Source organism: Bos grunniens, chromosome 9, assembly GCF_055505025.1.
Source record: "Bos grunniens cultivar Pamir isolate PY7600 chromosome 9, Bosgru_T2T1.0, whole genome shotgun sequence".
Lineage (NCBI taxonomy): Eukaryota > Metazoa > Chordata > Mammalia > Artiodactyla > Bovidae > Bos > Bos grunniens.
Window position 1 is genome coordinate 83,147,523 of NC_141173.1, and position 14,996 is coordinate 83,162,518.

A 14,996-nucleotide genomic window follows, 5' to 3' on the forward strand; every position below is an offset into this window, starting at 1 on the left:
ATTTTGTGGGAATTAGGACAGTTTAAGAAACACTGAGGCTGTACCAGTCAACTATACCCTATGCGGCCACATTCTCTAACCTCTTTATTTTCATTTTACAGACTGGCCCAAATGGAAAGGACTAATGGATCTTTCCTCACTGATAGCAGCTCTACCACAGGAAGTGTGTAAGTAAATCATGAAATTAGTGCTGCCTTGGAAAGCTGGTTCTTATATTATGGCTGTCAGAAGTAATCTTCATTGACTGTGGCTCTGAATTTTGATCCAAATCAAAATTGATAAGTGTGGTTATAAAAATGTCTACATAGATTTTATGGTTTCAAGCCATGATAGTATAAATTGGATATGTTTATTTATTTAGTTTCATATAAGTTACTGAAGAAAATCCTATATTTGGCTACTCATCTGCCCTAGGAAAATCATATTGATTTATTTATAAATACAGGTATAGATATTCATTCCATTTATCTGATATTTCTTGTTAATTTAACAGATGTAATTCTATAGAATATATGTCATTCTATAAAATTCTTTTCCTTCTGTGTGCTCATATTTTCTCCATAATCTCTGCCATTTAATAGTTATGACCTACACAGGCTTGGACATCTACTCCTTACCCTTCACTGGAAGGTGTTAACTCCTCTGCCAATAATTTGATTTTATTAGCAACTAGCAAAAGCCTCATTAACTTTAGAATGCTGTTTAAAAAACCTTTCTTGGCAGATATTTTATCTCTGATTATTCACTGTCCTGTGCCATCTTGCTTTTGTTGCTTTCCCCACCCTCCACCACCTTGGAATTAACATCTTCAGTTCTGAATGGTGTCTATGATTTCAATAGTGTCGAGTTCAGTTGACTCACCCAGTCATTGTGGTTTGGATCTGGTGGGAAGCTCTAAGGTTGCCAGGAAAGTTGTCGAACTTGGTTCTTAGGTATTTTATACTAAAAAACATTGTAGAGACAGCCAAGTTGAAATACCTAAGGTACTCTCACATGAAATGTCTTCTGGTCAATATTTTTTAAAAATTGTTTTACTATCATTAAGCTTATAAATAAAAGATCTCAGGAGATTTTTCAATTTCAAAAAATAGCAAGTTAGTTCTTTATAACAATACAGTAGTGACTTATACATTATTATTAATGTACTGTGTGTTTGGAACAATTCCCAAAACAAGGTAATAGCATATTCATAATGCTTGTTTCATATTTAAACTCCTAGTATGTCTTTCTTATAAAGCAGTTAAGTATCTTGAATATCCTAAATCAACATATTTTTCCATCAAGGTTGAGAAATAGCTAAAGAATTAAACAAAACTTAAAACAACTAATTAAAACCAAACTTAAATTCTTTAAATGTGTTTGTCACACCTTGTGATCCAAGTAAAGGCAATAATCAAATTTAGTAAATTAGAAAAGGCACTATTGGCTTTTAAATTTAGCACTAATGTCTGAGAAATGACAAAAAATATGACTAACAGCTGAATACATTTTAATATACTGTCAAGAGATATATTAACTCATTCTTCCATCCAAAAAAATACTTACTGCATGCTTACGTTGCGGTGGTATGCTGGAGGCAGTTGTGAGAGCTGGTTGTTAAATGTTCAAGAAGTTTGTAAGCTGCTTGTTAAACAAAGACATTATTAAAATTCATTTGTATATACCTATGGACTGTAGCCCGCCAGGCTTCTCTGTCCATGGAATTCTCCAGGCAAGAATACTGGAGTGGATTGCCATGCCCTCCTCCAGGGGATCTTCCCAACCCAAGAACTGAACCTGTGTCCTTACACCTCCTGCATTGGCTAGCAGGCTCTTTACCACTAGTGCCACCTGGGAAGCCCATGTATGTACTTGCAAACCAACAGATTAGATTAAAATAATAACAAAAGTAATACTCAGAACTTATCACATCATAGTTATTTTACCTCATTTTCCTATTACCTGTGCTCTTGGGGAGTCAAGTGGTGTGCAACTATGTATCTTTTTTCAGCTCTACATTCAGTGGTCATTATTTTAAATTGGCCATACTGAAAGTATATAAACCATAAAAATTAAAAATGCTACAAAGCAGGGCCTTTTTCTTTATTTATCTTGTAGAGAACCTGCTGGTGAACACTCAGCTGCACACCCCTGACATGTGCCCAGCCCTGTAAAGGTCCATGCTGTCTTCAGGAATCTTATGGGCTAGCAGGGAGATGGATAAGTGTTCAGAAACATGGTGAGGGCATTTAAAGTAGATAGAATAATAGGCCCCCAAAGAAATCCACGTCCTAATCCCTGACACCTATGACTGTGACTTTACATGGCAAGAGGGACTTTGCACAAGTGACTAAATTAAGGATTTTGAGATGGGGAGATTAGCCTGGGTTATCTGGGTGGGCCCAGTGTAGCCGCAAGGATCTTCGTAAGAAGGAGGAGAATCAGAGTTTGGGATAGGAGGGGTAACCATGGGAGCAGAGGTGAGATACAAAGAGATTTTACAGGTGCTACACTGCTGGCTTTGAAAGTGAAGGAATGTGATGGCCTCGAGGTACTGGAAAAGGCAAGGAAGCAAATTTTCCCTTTTGTGGGAGATTAAATTAATAGTGTAAGAATGTATAAATCACTAAAGAGAAATTGTTGTCTAGTTACTGATACATTAATATTTTAATGGATATTTTAAGAAGTCTTACTTTGATCAAGCCAATCTGGAAGTCCATTGCTCTTCCACACTTTAAGCTATGGAGTATTTTGAGGGTCTTTTCCTGTGAACATGCAGGGATCATTCAAGTGAGAATGCTAACAAGGACTCCACCTTCGAAGTCCTACTTTGGACCTAAAGTCCGGTGGTTTGACAAAATTCATTGCTGTTGTTTAGTCACTAAGTCATGTTCAAATCTTTTGCAACCCCATGAACTGTAGCCTACCAGGCTTCTCTGTCCATGGGATTTCCCAGGCAAGAACACTGGAGCGGATTGCCTTTTCCTTCTCCAGGGGATCTTCCCAATCCAGCCATCGAACCTGCGTCTCCTGAATTACAGGCGGATTCTTTACAACTTTGCCACCAGGGAAGCCCCAAATATTTTCATTTTAATTGGCATTATTGACTTGACAAAGTGAATAAGTAATACGATAATCTTTTCTCCCAATGGATAACTCGTCCCAATGAGGGTGACTATTCCCTCCTTTGAATTGACAGTGCTCCTCATGAGAGCAGAGTTAAGAATGAAACTTACTATTTTCCTGGCTCTCCTGCTAAGTTTCCCATCTAATAATTTAGCATCTTGGGTCACAGGATAGAGTAAGAAATGTCTGCTGCCCTTAACAAGACACAGTGTTGTTCTTTCTTTGCTTTTAGCTTGGATGAGGCTTATCTGTTTCTTACAGGACCTATTATAATAGCAGGAAGTATATGTGCAATAGGAGCTTCTCAGGTGGCGCTAGTGGTAAAAAACCTGCCTGCCAATGCAAGAGACTTAAGAGATGCAGATTCAATCCCTGGGTCAGAAACATCCCCTGGAAGAGGGCATGGCAACCCACTCTAGTATTCTTGCCTGAAGAATCCGACAGAGGAGCCTGGCAGGCTACAGTCCATAGGATCACAAAGAGTCGGGCACAACTGATGCTACTTAGCACACACACGTGTGTGCAATGTACTCTCAGTACCCTGGCCTTTTCCTGGAAGTTTCTTAAGGCTCTGGCTTTGGTAGGATCCTGATACAATCCCCCAAGACAACAGATGACAGTATTCAGTGCCACCTAACAGTATTGCCAACTTCTGAATGAGGGATCAGTGGCTTTTTAAGGCAGGGTTGGCTCTTCTGCTTCACTCTCAGATCTGTCTTGAGGCAACCAACATCAGTATTAGCAATTTAAAGCCCAAGGTACTAGTAATTTTTATTGTTGTTGGGAAGGGTTAAGAAAACAAGTCAGAGTGCCTTAAGCCAAAAATTGTATGTTAGCAAACTTCCACAATAATTTTTGGAATTTTTTCTCTCTCTTGAATTCTCCACCTTACTCCTAGGCCCTCTTGAGTTGAGGTTTTTGTTATTCCGAGCAAGGGTAAAGAAATATTAGTAAATATCTCTTGACTAATAATGGTGATGGTGCAAAAACAACCACCATCTCCTCCTTGATTTAGAGACTCCTAAGAGCCAGGCAGGGCTTCCCTGGAGACTCAGTGGTAAAGAATCTGCCTGCAATGCAGGAAATGCAGGAGACATGGGTTTGATCCCTAGGTTGGGAAGATCCCCTGAAGGAGGAAATGGCAACCTACTCCAGTATTCTTGCCTAGAGAATCCCCATGGACAGAGGAGCCTGGTGGGCTACAGTCCATAATGTCTCAAACAGTTGGACACAATTGAAGCAACTGAGCATGCACGCATGCAAGAGCCAGGCAGGCGCTGTTCTAAGCACTGTGCCCACTGGTGCTTATTCGGTTGTCCATGATGCTCTTGTTCTCATTACACCACTTTATAGAGGAAGCAATCAGGACCCCACAAGGTGAAGGAGGTTGCCCAGGATTTTGTAGTCAGTGGTGGAGCTGGGATTCAGACTCAGGCATCCTGGCTCCAGGCACAGGCACCCCTGACCATGCCTGACTGCCTCACTTTGCTGCCTCAACTGGTGTGGGAAGGGAGGGCTTCCTGCAGTGGGGGAGGTGGGAGGGTCAGAGCATCCACACATCCTTCCAGTCCCTTCTGTCCTCGTTCTGCTTCTGCTCATGTGCATCTGTGCTCCAGCTTCACAGTCTGGACCCAAGGAGAAGATTTTGTAATTCAACATCTGCTGTGCCCAACCTCCCAAATTTCGTTTTTAGGTGGTCTCAGCTGTCGACAGTAAAAGAAAGCCCCTGCCTTGAGGTACAAATTTTGAGACTTGAGCTTGTAATTCTAAGTTACCCCTGGCCCTTTTAGTCATCTGTATCCTATCCTGCAATTTGAGCCATTCTCTGTCCCTCAAATTGGTCTATGGAACCAGTTCCCTGGCTCCTCACAGCATTCATCTTCTGTGAAAGTGTTAGTCACTCAGTTGTGTCTGACTCTTTGCGACCCCATGGACTGTAGACGGCCAGGCTCCTCTGTCCGTGGAATTCTCCAGGCAAGCATACTAGAGCGGGCTTCCATGTCCTCTTCCAGGGGATCTTCCCAACACAGGGATCAAACCGGCGTCTCCTACGTCTCCTGCATTGGCGGGTGGGTTCTTTGTCACTAGTGCCACCTGGTGAAGCTGGCTAAGTGTTAAGAGTTGTTGACCCTTCATGCATCACGGGCTGCTACTTCTTCAGCCTAGACCTCAATCAATCTCATGGCGTTTTACCTCACATAAACCTAATCCACAGTACTCCCTTTTCTTCTGAAAGTCTAACTTGGAAATCGTAAAGGCATTCATTTTAAAGATACTAATTTTCTTTCAGGGCTTCCTGAGTAGCTCAGTTGGTAAAGCATCTGCCTGCAATGTGGGAGCCCTGGGTTCAATTCCTGGGTTGGGAAGTTCCCCTGGAGAAGGTAATGGCAACCCACTCCAGTATTCTTGCCTGGAGAATCCCATGGACAGAGGAGCCTGGCGGGCTATGGTTCTTGGGATTGCAAGTCAGATATGACTTAATTTTCTTTCATTTCAAAGAATGAACCGGGCCTGTCTCAAAAAGAGGATAGTCCTGGGAAATCTGAGTAGCTGAAACCCAAGGACATTTCCTTAGGCCGTTGGCATCAGGGTATCTCACTCCACCTCCCCTCTTAAGTGATCTTGTTGTATGTGGAAGGATCAAATTGGGGCACAGGCATGATTTGCACTGGCGTTGCTGTTTGCAACTCTGGAGCCTGGAACAAAACAAATCCTTAAAGGAAGGAAATTATTGTTATTTTTGTTTATGTCTTACTTGCAAAAGGTCATTCAATGAATCACAGTTCTTTTGTCATTGGATAAGTACTAATTTTGTAATCTAGACAGTGTTTACTATGCAAGACTTAAATACAGTGTAATGGTGTTCTGTCTAATTGTGTTTCATTGGTACAGTCCCACATGTTGGTGGCATTTTCTGTTTTAGCACTGGGCACACTATTGATGTTGAATGACTTTAATCTAGTACCTCATGACTGTATAATTAAGAACTCAACTATATCTATTTTTATATTTAACTTTTAGGACTAATAGTCTGTGAAAACCACTTAAGACTAAAATTATATGTTATATATGAATGATATTTAAATTCTTAGTTTTGGGGAAAAGTGTCTTAATTTTCTTCCAGACACCTTATTAAAGAATGTAATGATAGAGATGATGATGGTAATTATATTTTTAAAATAATAATATTATGTTAAAGCCCCATACACTTCCCCCCAAAAATGAATCTATATAAATGTTGACAGCAAGATGCATCTCAGGTCAAATTTTAACTCTTAGCTGTTTGTATTTGTTTCACTGTGGACAGTCCCCAGATATCTAAAACAGATATTTAGTTGGTGTTAATATCCAGCATTAAGTATAATTCCTGAGGTCAGGTGCCTGAAGGCATAAGTGCTCCAAGGACATAAATGGATTAATGTCAGGGAATATGGGAGAGGCACCATGTGAGGGTCTGTGATCCATTCATAGGTCTGCCTGGGAGCTTATAGGGGCCAGGCTTTCCTCTAACTCATCTTATCCTTATAGAATTTTTTTTTTTAACTTTTACTCTGGTCTTCCATTTTCTTTTAGGTGAGCTACTCATAGGAATTATATAATTAATTGTTTTTTAAACCAATGTGAGCATCAGTTATCGATCTTATTTATTACGATCCCTGAGATTACCACCTACTTTGGTTCTGTTTTGCATTATTGTTACTCTTTCTTTCTTTTGCATTGTGGACAAAGTGCTTTGCTGTACATTTACATAACCTGGCTGGTCAGAAGAATGGCTAGGTTAGAACCATAGGCATTGACCAGTATCTTTGGACATTAAACATTATGGACAGTAGGAGGCTAAACCTTTTTCCTTCTTTGTAAATGATTTATTGTTTTGTTTTGATTTCTGGCTGATTGCTTGTGATGCTTTATTCTGATGAGAGAAAATTTTCACTGGGATATATATGAGTATTTTCTTTTGTTACTACTTCTTTTTTTGCATACTCAGTCTTTTTGGTTTCTATACTCATCTTTTTTGGCCTAAAAAATATTTTAAATGTTCTGCTTTACTCTTACTTTTTAGTTATTTTATGATTTGTTTTATACACACTGCATCCTTCTAATTTGTCCATTTGTTCTGTGCATATATCGGATCTGTACTTTATAATCCCCTCTTGTTTCGGTCTTTCTCTTCCCTTAAATTGGGTAGAGTGACTGCAAGCATTACTGAATTAGTCTTGTCATCCTTAGCAGCTAAGTGGTGTCCCTGTGGTGTTGGCCCATTAGCCGCATAGCCTCTGCTCCTTCATAATACAGTCAGGTTTGGGATATAATAATAAATTACCCATTTATTCCCTATCAAGAAAATACCCTCTCCCTCCTCAAAATGCACATGCACATACCTCCTTGCCACGTTTCAGCTTGACTTTGCTACATGGGCCTCCTAAGAGCTTGGGTTCTGCTTTCAAACACTGTGCCCTGCAGCAGTGCAGGAGCCATTCTCCCCTCTTATCCTCATCCTTCTAAATTTAGGAGCAAGTGGGAGATTCTTCTCAAGGCTCCCTTATTTATTTCACAGTGATACCGCCTTTTTGCAAGACTGGTCATCAAACAATGATGCTATAGCTTATTTCGATCCTTCCCATCTGTGTTTCTTATTTCCAGTTTACTCCTTTTTTATTCATTTGATAATAGAAGGAAGGTGAGTTAGGGAAGTTTACTGATAAAGGAGCTATGTAAACTAACAAGGGACTCATTTGAACCTTTGCTTTGGCTGTTTTGCAGCCCTAACCTTCATTATTTTCATTTGCTTCTTTATATCACTCTGATCTCAATGATCAGGACACAACTTTTCTAAGAATGCACTACCTCTCAGATGCAATTTCATGTCCTCTCTTTATCAGAGTAAACTGTGATAACACAAGGTTAGATTTTCAAGCGAGACTCAGAGTCACAGATCTTACCCAGTATCAAGCATGTTCATCAGCTCCAGGGCATAAGCAAAAGGTCCAGGGCTGCCCGTGCCACTCACCTGGTTCCTTCTGACTGTGATAGGATATGCCCTGACCCCAGGGTAACAGACAAGCTCTTTAAGGAATATTTACAGTCACATCATTACACAGGAGGGAGCTGGTTCAGGCATGGGATAGCTCCATTTTACACTCTGATTGCTACATAACTTACAAGATGTTTTTCTGAAGTCCTACCCTGTACATGCTTCCCAGGTGACACTGGTGGTAAAGACCTGCCTGAAAATACGGGAGACATAAGACGTGCAGGTTCGATCCCGGGGTTGCAAAGATTCCCTGGAGGAGGGCATGGCAATCCACTCCAGTATTCTTGCCTGGAGAATAATCCCATGGACAGAGGAGCCTGGCAGGCTACAGTCCATAGGATCACAGACAGTCACACACGACTAAGGCGACAGCACGCACGCATGCACTGAATACATCCATAGATTCCAGGATTTGTTTACCAAAAGCCATAAAAAACAGATCAGGTACAATCTGCCCAAGGTATTCTGTAGCAGGACTCTCCTGCTAGCATTAACCAGGAAATCCATCATTTGCATATTTACAAGGAGATCTGACTGGATCTCTGGGCTTCCCTGGTGGCTCAGATGGTAAAGAATCTGCCTGCAATGCTGAAGACCCAGGTTCAATCCCTGGGTCAGGAAAATCCCTGGAGAAGGAAATGGCAACCCACTCCAGTATTCTTGCCTGGAGAATTCCGTGGACAGAGGAACCTGGAGTTGCCATAGTCCATGGGGTTGCAAGGATGACACCACCCTTATGGCAGAAATTGAAGAGGAACTCAAAAGCCTCTTGATGAAAGTGAAAGTGGAGAGTGAAAAAGTTGGCTTAAAGCTCAACATTCAGAAAACTAAGATCATGGCATCCGGTCCCACCACCTCATGGGAAATAGATGGGGAAAACAGTGGAAACAGTGTCAGACTTTATTTTTGGGGGCTCCAAAATCACTGCAGATGGTGACTGCAGCCATGAAATTAAAAGATGCTTACTCCTTGGAAGGAAAGTTATGACCAACCTAGATAGCATATTCAAAAGCAGAGACATTACTTTGCCAACAAATGTCCGTCTAGTCAAGGCTATGGTTTTTCCTGTGGTCATGTATGGATGTGAGAGTTGGACTGTGAAGAAGGCTAAGCGCCGAAGAATTGATGCTTTTGAACTGTGGTGTTGGAGAAGACTCTTGAGAGTCCCTTGGACTGCAAGGAGATGCAACCAGTCCATTCTGAAGGAGATCAGCCCTGGGCTTTCTTTGGAAGGAATGATGCTAAAGCTGAAACTCCAGTACTTTGGCCACCTCATGCGAAGAGTTGACTCACTGGAAAAGACTCTGATGCTGGGAGGGATTGGGGGCAAGAGGAGAAGGGGACGACAGAGGATGAGATGGCTAGATGGCATCATTGACTCGATGGACGTGAGTCTGAGTGATTTCTGGGAGTTGGTGATGGACAGGGGGGCCTGGCATGCTGCGATTCATGGGGTCGCAAAGAGTCGGACACAACTGAGCGACTGATCTGATCTGATGGGGATGCAAAGAGTCGGATACGACTGAGCGACTGACACTGACTGACTGGATTTCTGGTAAAAGAAGGAGAGGGATTCCAAGCTTGCTGGTAAGCATCTCCTTCCCATAAACATGTCAGTTTTGTCTACTCTCTCATGCTTCTGTTTCTGTCAGTTATTCCATTTGACCACATTATTAATGCATCTAGTCCATTAGACAAGAAGTTAGAAAAGTGGGAGACCCCAAGTGAATTAAATGGAATTCCTTGTTTAATACAGAATGATTGATCCTAGAAATGATGTGCTGATAATATCAAATAGAATAAATACAGATATTTATAAATATCTACAATTATAATTTATATTAAGTTACTTAAATGAAAGAATGTAACATTTAGCCCCTTTGGGTTCAGTTCAGTTCAGTCGCTCAGTCGTGTCCGACTCTTTGCAACCCCATGAATCGCAGCACGCCAGGCCTCCCTGTCCATCACCAACTCCCGGAGATCACTCAGACTCACGTCCATCGAGTCAATGATGCCATCCAGCCATCTCATCCTCTGTCGTCCCCTTCTCCTCCTGCCCCCAATCCCTCCTAGCATCAGAGTCTTTTCCAGTGAGTCAACTCTTCGCATGAGGTGGCCAAAGTACTGGAATTTCAGCTTTAGCATCATTCCTTCCAAAGAAATCCCAGGGCTGATCTCCTTTAGAATGGACTGGTTGCATCTCCTTGCAGTCCAAGGGACTCTCAAGAGTCTTCTCCAACACCACAGTTCAAAAGCATCAGTTCTTCGGGGCTCAGCTTTCTTCACAAAGCATTATAAAATTGCTTTCAACCACATGCTAAGATAGTAAAATCAAGTACTTGATTGGGACAGTGATTGCAAAATACTTGAAACTGGACAGTTTATAAATGACAAGCATTTTTTCTTATAGTTCTGGAGATTGAGAAGTCCAGGGTCAAGTAGCTAGTGGATTTAGTGTCTAATGAGGACCCCCTTCCTGGCTCATAGCTATCACCTTGTAGCTCCCTCACAGGGTATAAGGAGGAAGGGAGCTCTCTGGGATCTCTTTCATAAGGGCACTAATCATATTCATGGAGACTCCACTCTCATAACCTAATCACCCCCCAAAGGCCCCACCTCCACACATCTTTACACTGGGGATTAGGTTTCAACATGTGAATTTCAGGGAGGGGAAATAAACACTCAGACTGTAGCAATTTTTTTTTTTTTTGGCCATGCAATGTGAGGCATGTGAGGTCTAGTTCTCTGACCAGGGATCGGAACCCATGCCCCCTGAATTGAAAGCATGGAGCCTTAACCACTGAACCACTGGAGAAGTTCCTATAGCAGTTTATTTTTAGTTAACAATCTTTTAAGTTACTCTTTTGGCATTCAGTTTTTTAATTTTGCCTATAAAATCTTTTATATTAACTATGTAAGTGTTGTCCTTTATATACTTTGCTGAGTAAAATATCTCTTCTAAGTTTTGTGAGATACACATGCTGGACCAAGGCCAAGCATGAAATGTTGGTGTGTGTGTGTGTGTGTGTGTGTGTGTGTGTGTGTGTATAGTGTACATACACTATCAGGTAAAATATCTTCCCCGAGTTTTAAAGGAAGATCATAGGGACGTTGAGTTTTAAGGCAGTAGAGCCTCAGCAGCCAGCCTGACCATCATTGTTTCACTTCCTCTATGTCCAGCAACATCCACCTCCAAATGTGAGCCTTTGTGTGTGTCTGCTTTGCCACCTCAGGGAGGACGAGCATGCTCTCATCCAGCAGTACTGCCAGACGCTCGGAGGGGAGTCCCCAGTGAGCCAGCCCCAGAGTCCAGCGCAGATCCTGAAGTCAGTAGAAAGGGAAGAACGTGGAGAACTGGAGCGGATCATTGCCGACCTGGAGGAAGAACAAAGGTGTGCTAGACTTCGGAGAAATCAAGAAGTCTTTCACCCCGGGAAGACTTCTCATGGGAAATCCTTTCATACGCACTTCCACATGGCCTTACCCATTCTTTTTTCAGGACTATTGTCCAGGAAATACAGTGGAGGCAAAGTTTCAGAGGTCATTAACACACTGGGCAGCTGGGTGCAGATTACAGCTACATTTTAGGGTTCAGGGGTGCTGTCTATTAGAACATCTATTTATTTAAAGCTACAGTTTTATTCATGCTTGCTTGTCTCATTGATAAATGTTTTTACCTATGAGGAAATAAGTAGTCTCGACTACATTTGGAGCTCATGAGCAATTTTGGAAAGAAGGTGATATGTCCAATACTAATTCCAGTTTTCGGTTCTCCACTAGAAATCTGCAGGTGGAATATGAGCAGCTGAAAGAGCAGCACTTGAGAAGGGGCCTCCCTGTCGGCTCCCCTCCAGACTCTGTTGTGTCCCCTCATCACACGTCTGAGGATTCAGAACTTATAGCAGAGGCGAAACTCCTCAGGCAGCACAAAGGTCGGCTGGAGGCTAGGATGCAGATTTTAGAAGATCACAACAAGCAGCTGGAGTCTCAGCTCCACCGACTTCGGCAGCTGCTAGAGCAGGTAGAGTGTGCAGAACCTGGCATCCCCTGTCCCCACGCCATCTGCCCTGGTCCCATGTCCCATGGGGCTCAGTCCCAGAGTCAGTAGGAAGATTCACTTCTCGTTTCTCCTCTCCATAGTTGATTTCAACTGGCTTAGAAATCCCTCTACAAACGTAAGCATTCAATCCTCACTGGCACCAAAAAAAAAAAAAAATGCATTTTCCCAGCTTAAGATGGAATTGCTCATTCTTCTTTAACAATTAAATCTGTCTCAGCTCTGAATAGGTTAAGGGAAAAGATCCTATCACATACATCTGCATAAATTACATTTGGGAAACATCTGTGGATATTAAGGGAAAGGAAGTGACCTGAACTCTTCACGCTAAAACCTCCTTCCCGTAAACTATTTTCAAGAAATTAAGTAACAGATGTTTATTAATTTTCATCTATTATTTCCTCACATAGCACCATGTTTTATGGCAGTTGTTTGCAAACTTTCTTGACAATAAAAATATAATTTGCATTATGATGAATGCATACAAGTGTGATGCGTACAAAATGCTAATTGCTGTTATTAAAAAATACTGCCTATTTCTATTTTTCTTCCCCCTCCTCCTCCCTTCTTCCTTCCTTTCCCTTCCTTTGCCTCTTCCCTTTCATTTTTCATCTATCTTTCTTAGTGTTGGTCAGGCCCAATTTTATAACTCATGAGTGGATAATAGCCTGCGATTTTGAAACACACTGTTCTTTGGGATATAAAAGAAGCATCAGATATAGTTTCTGCAATCTTGTTAGGGACCATAACAAGATAGTATGATATATAACAAGATAATATCATCTATAGAGACATACGCACTGTGGAGAATTAAGTAACTGGTTACATCTAGCAGCTGAAGAGCGGGGATCATGTCACAGAGCTAGTAGTGAAGATATCTTTGCAGCAGGTGTTTGTTGTGAAGAATCCCAGACGATGGGCCTGGAACTTGCCTCTCCTGAAAAATCCCTGACATCCACATCCATGCTCTCTTTTGCTTTCTTCTCTGGCCCATGCAGTGTGAGGGGCCCCTAGACAGTGAATAGGAATGCTTTTCTCCAGAAATGATGTATGAATCAAAGGCAGAAACAACTTTCTCTCCAGTGATTTTCTCAAATTTTAGAAAACCATCTTTTCACAGTTGCTTAGCAGTATCTTTTAACTTGTCAGAATCATTCAAAACAGTGTAATTTTTGCATTACCTATACAGCGGGCCACAGAACACCCCTTATCCTTTCTGAATGTCTGTCACTGTTTCAGACTTTGCGTGACACTGTTTGGGAGAAGATTTGCTTAGAAACTGTGCATTATTTAGTCTTTCCCCAAGGCCTGGCAGGCTTTCTTTTAGTCATTTGTATATTAGGTTTTTACCTTGATGTCACTCCCATACAGCGGCAGAACTATATTGTCAATATTGTAAGTACGATGTTTCTGAATGGTGCCTGGACAAAGGATGACTTTTTCCTCGGACTCTCTTATTTAGAATACGAAGTTTGAGTATTAAGGACTTAGTGCACAGGTAGAACTGCTGTGGAAGGCAGCTGTGCTTGAAAATTTTGTTTTCTATAGCCTGGTGATGCTCTGAACAGAGCCAAGGCTCTCCTGCTCACCCCCTGCCTCCCCCTACTCTCTTCTTCCCATTAGACCGAGCTGCCTAATGGCTCATGAGCCTTCAGAATTGCACAGTAATGCTTTACAAGATATCGGATATCTAAATAGCTCTGTATATTCTAGACTATAAGGCTCTTATCTCTTCTTAATGACCTAGCATGAATGCCAAAAGTTGATGGAAAATTCAACTCTGATAGTAAAAACTAGCAAAACTGCCAGACTTCAGCTAATATAGATTTAATGGAAACAAACAGCATCAAAATCAATGGAACTTCTGCACTGCCTTTACAATGAATCACGCTTTTCTAATCTGACCATGTACCTGTCAATGTATCCATCACCATTTCAAACTTCCTGCCTTTGTGAAGTATTTATTAGGTGTGTCAGATTCCTTTCTAATCACGACAGAAATACTAACTGATCACCTCCTTCACAACACATGATATATCATGCAGATACCCTTATCACCAACCCTAATTTTTAAATTTAAAAAAATCTAGGTTTTTATAAATAAAAAAGAGATAGTTATAAAATTGCCTCAGAATTAGACAGCTCTGAGTGACCAAGTCTGTATCCAAGCAGCTGAATCCAACATCATGCTCTTCAAGCGCAGGGAACTTTATTCAGTCCTCAGTAATGACCTATATGGGAATCTAAAGAGTGGGTATATGTACACATGTATAACTGACTCACTTTGCTGTACAGAAGAAGATAACACAACATTGTAAAGCAACTTCAATAAAAAAAAAACAAAAACAAAATCATACCCTTTCAGTTCAGTTCAGTTCAGTTGCTCAGTCGTGTCTGACTCTTTGCGACCCCATGAATCGCAGCACGCCAGGCCTCCCTGTCCATCACCAACTCCCAGAGTTCATTCAGACTCACGTCCATCGAGTCAATGATGCCATCCAGCCATCTCATCCTCTGTCATCCCCTTCTCCTCCTGCCCCCAATCCCTCCCAGCATCAGAGTCTTTTCCAATGAGTCAACTCTTTGCATGAGGTGGCCAAAGTACTGGAGTTTCAGCTTTAGCATCATTCCTTCCAAAGAAATACCAGGGCTGATCTCCTTCAGAATGGACTCGTTGGATCTCCTTGCAGTCCAAGGGACTCTCAAGAGTCTTCTCTAACATCACAGTTCAAAAGCATCAATTCTTCAGTGCTCAGCTTTCTTCACAGTCCAACTCTCACATCCATACATGACTACTGG

General features: G+C 41.6%; 1 protein-coding gene across 16 annotated transcripts in view; it reads left to right on the forward strand.

Annotated features, from left to right (window-relative positions):
- UTRN (utrophin) overlaps window positions 1-14,996 on the forward strand; it is a 556,162-nt gene that overhangs the window by 528,204 nt on the left and 12,962 nt on the right. For all 16 annotated transcript variants that reach the window (XM_086318195.1, XM_086318199.1, XM_086318196.1 and 13 more), the window contains 3 exons: window positions 102-167; window positions 11,374-11,532; window positions 11,921-12,161. In XM_086318195.1, coding sequence (XP_086174321.1) covers window positions 102-167; window positions 11,374-11,532; window positions 11,921-12,161 — 466 coding nt within the window. The remainder of the gene's footprint in view (window positions 1-101; window positions 168-11,373; window positions 11,533-11,920; window positions 12,162-14,996) is intronic.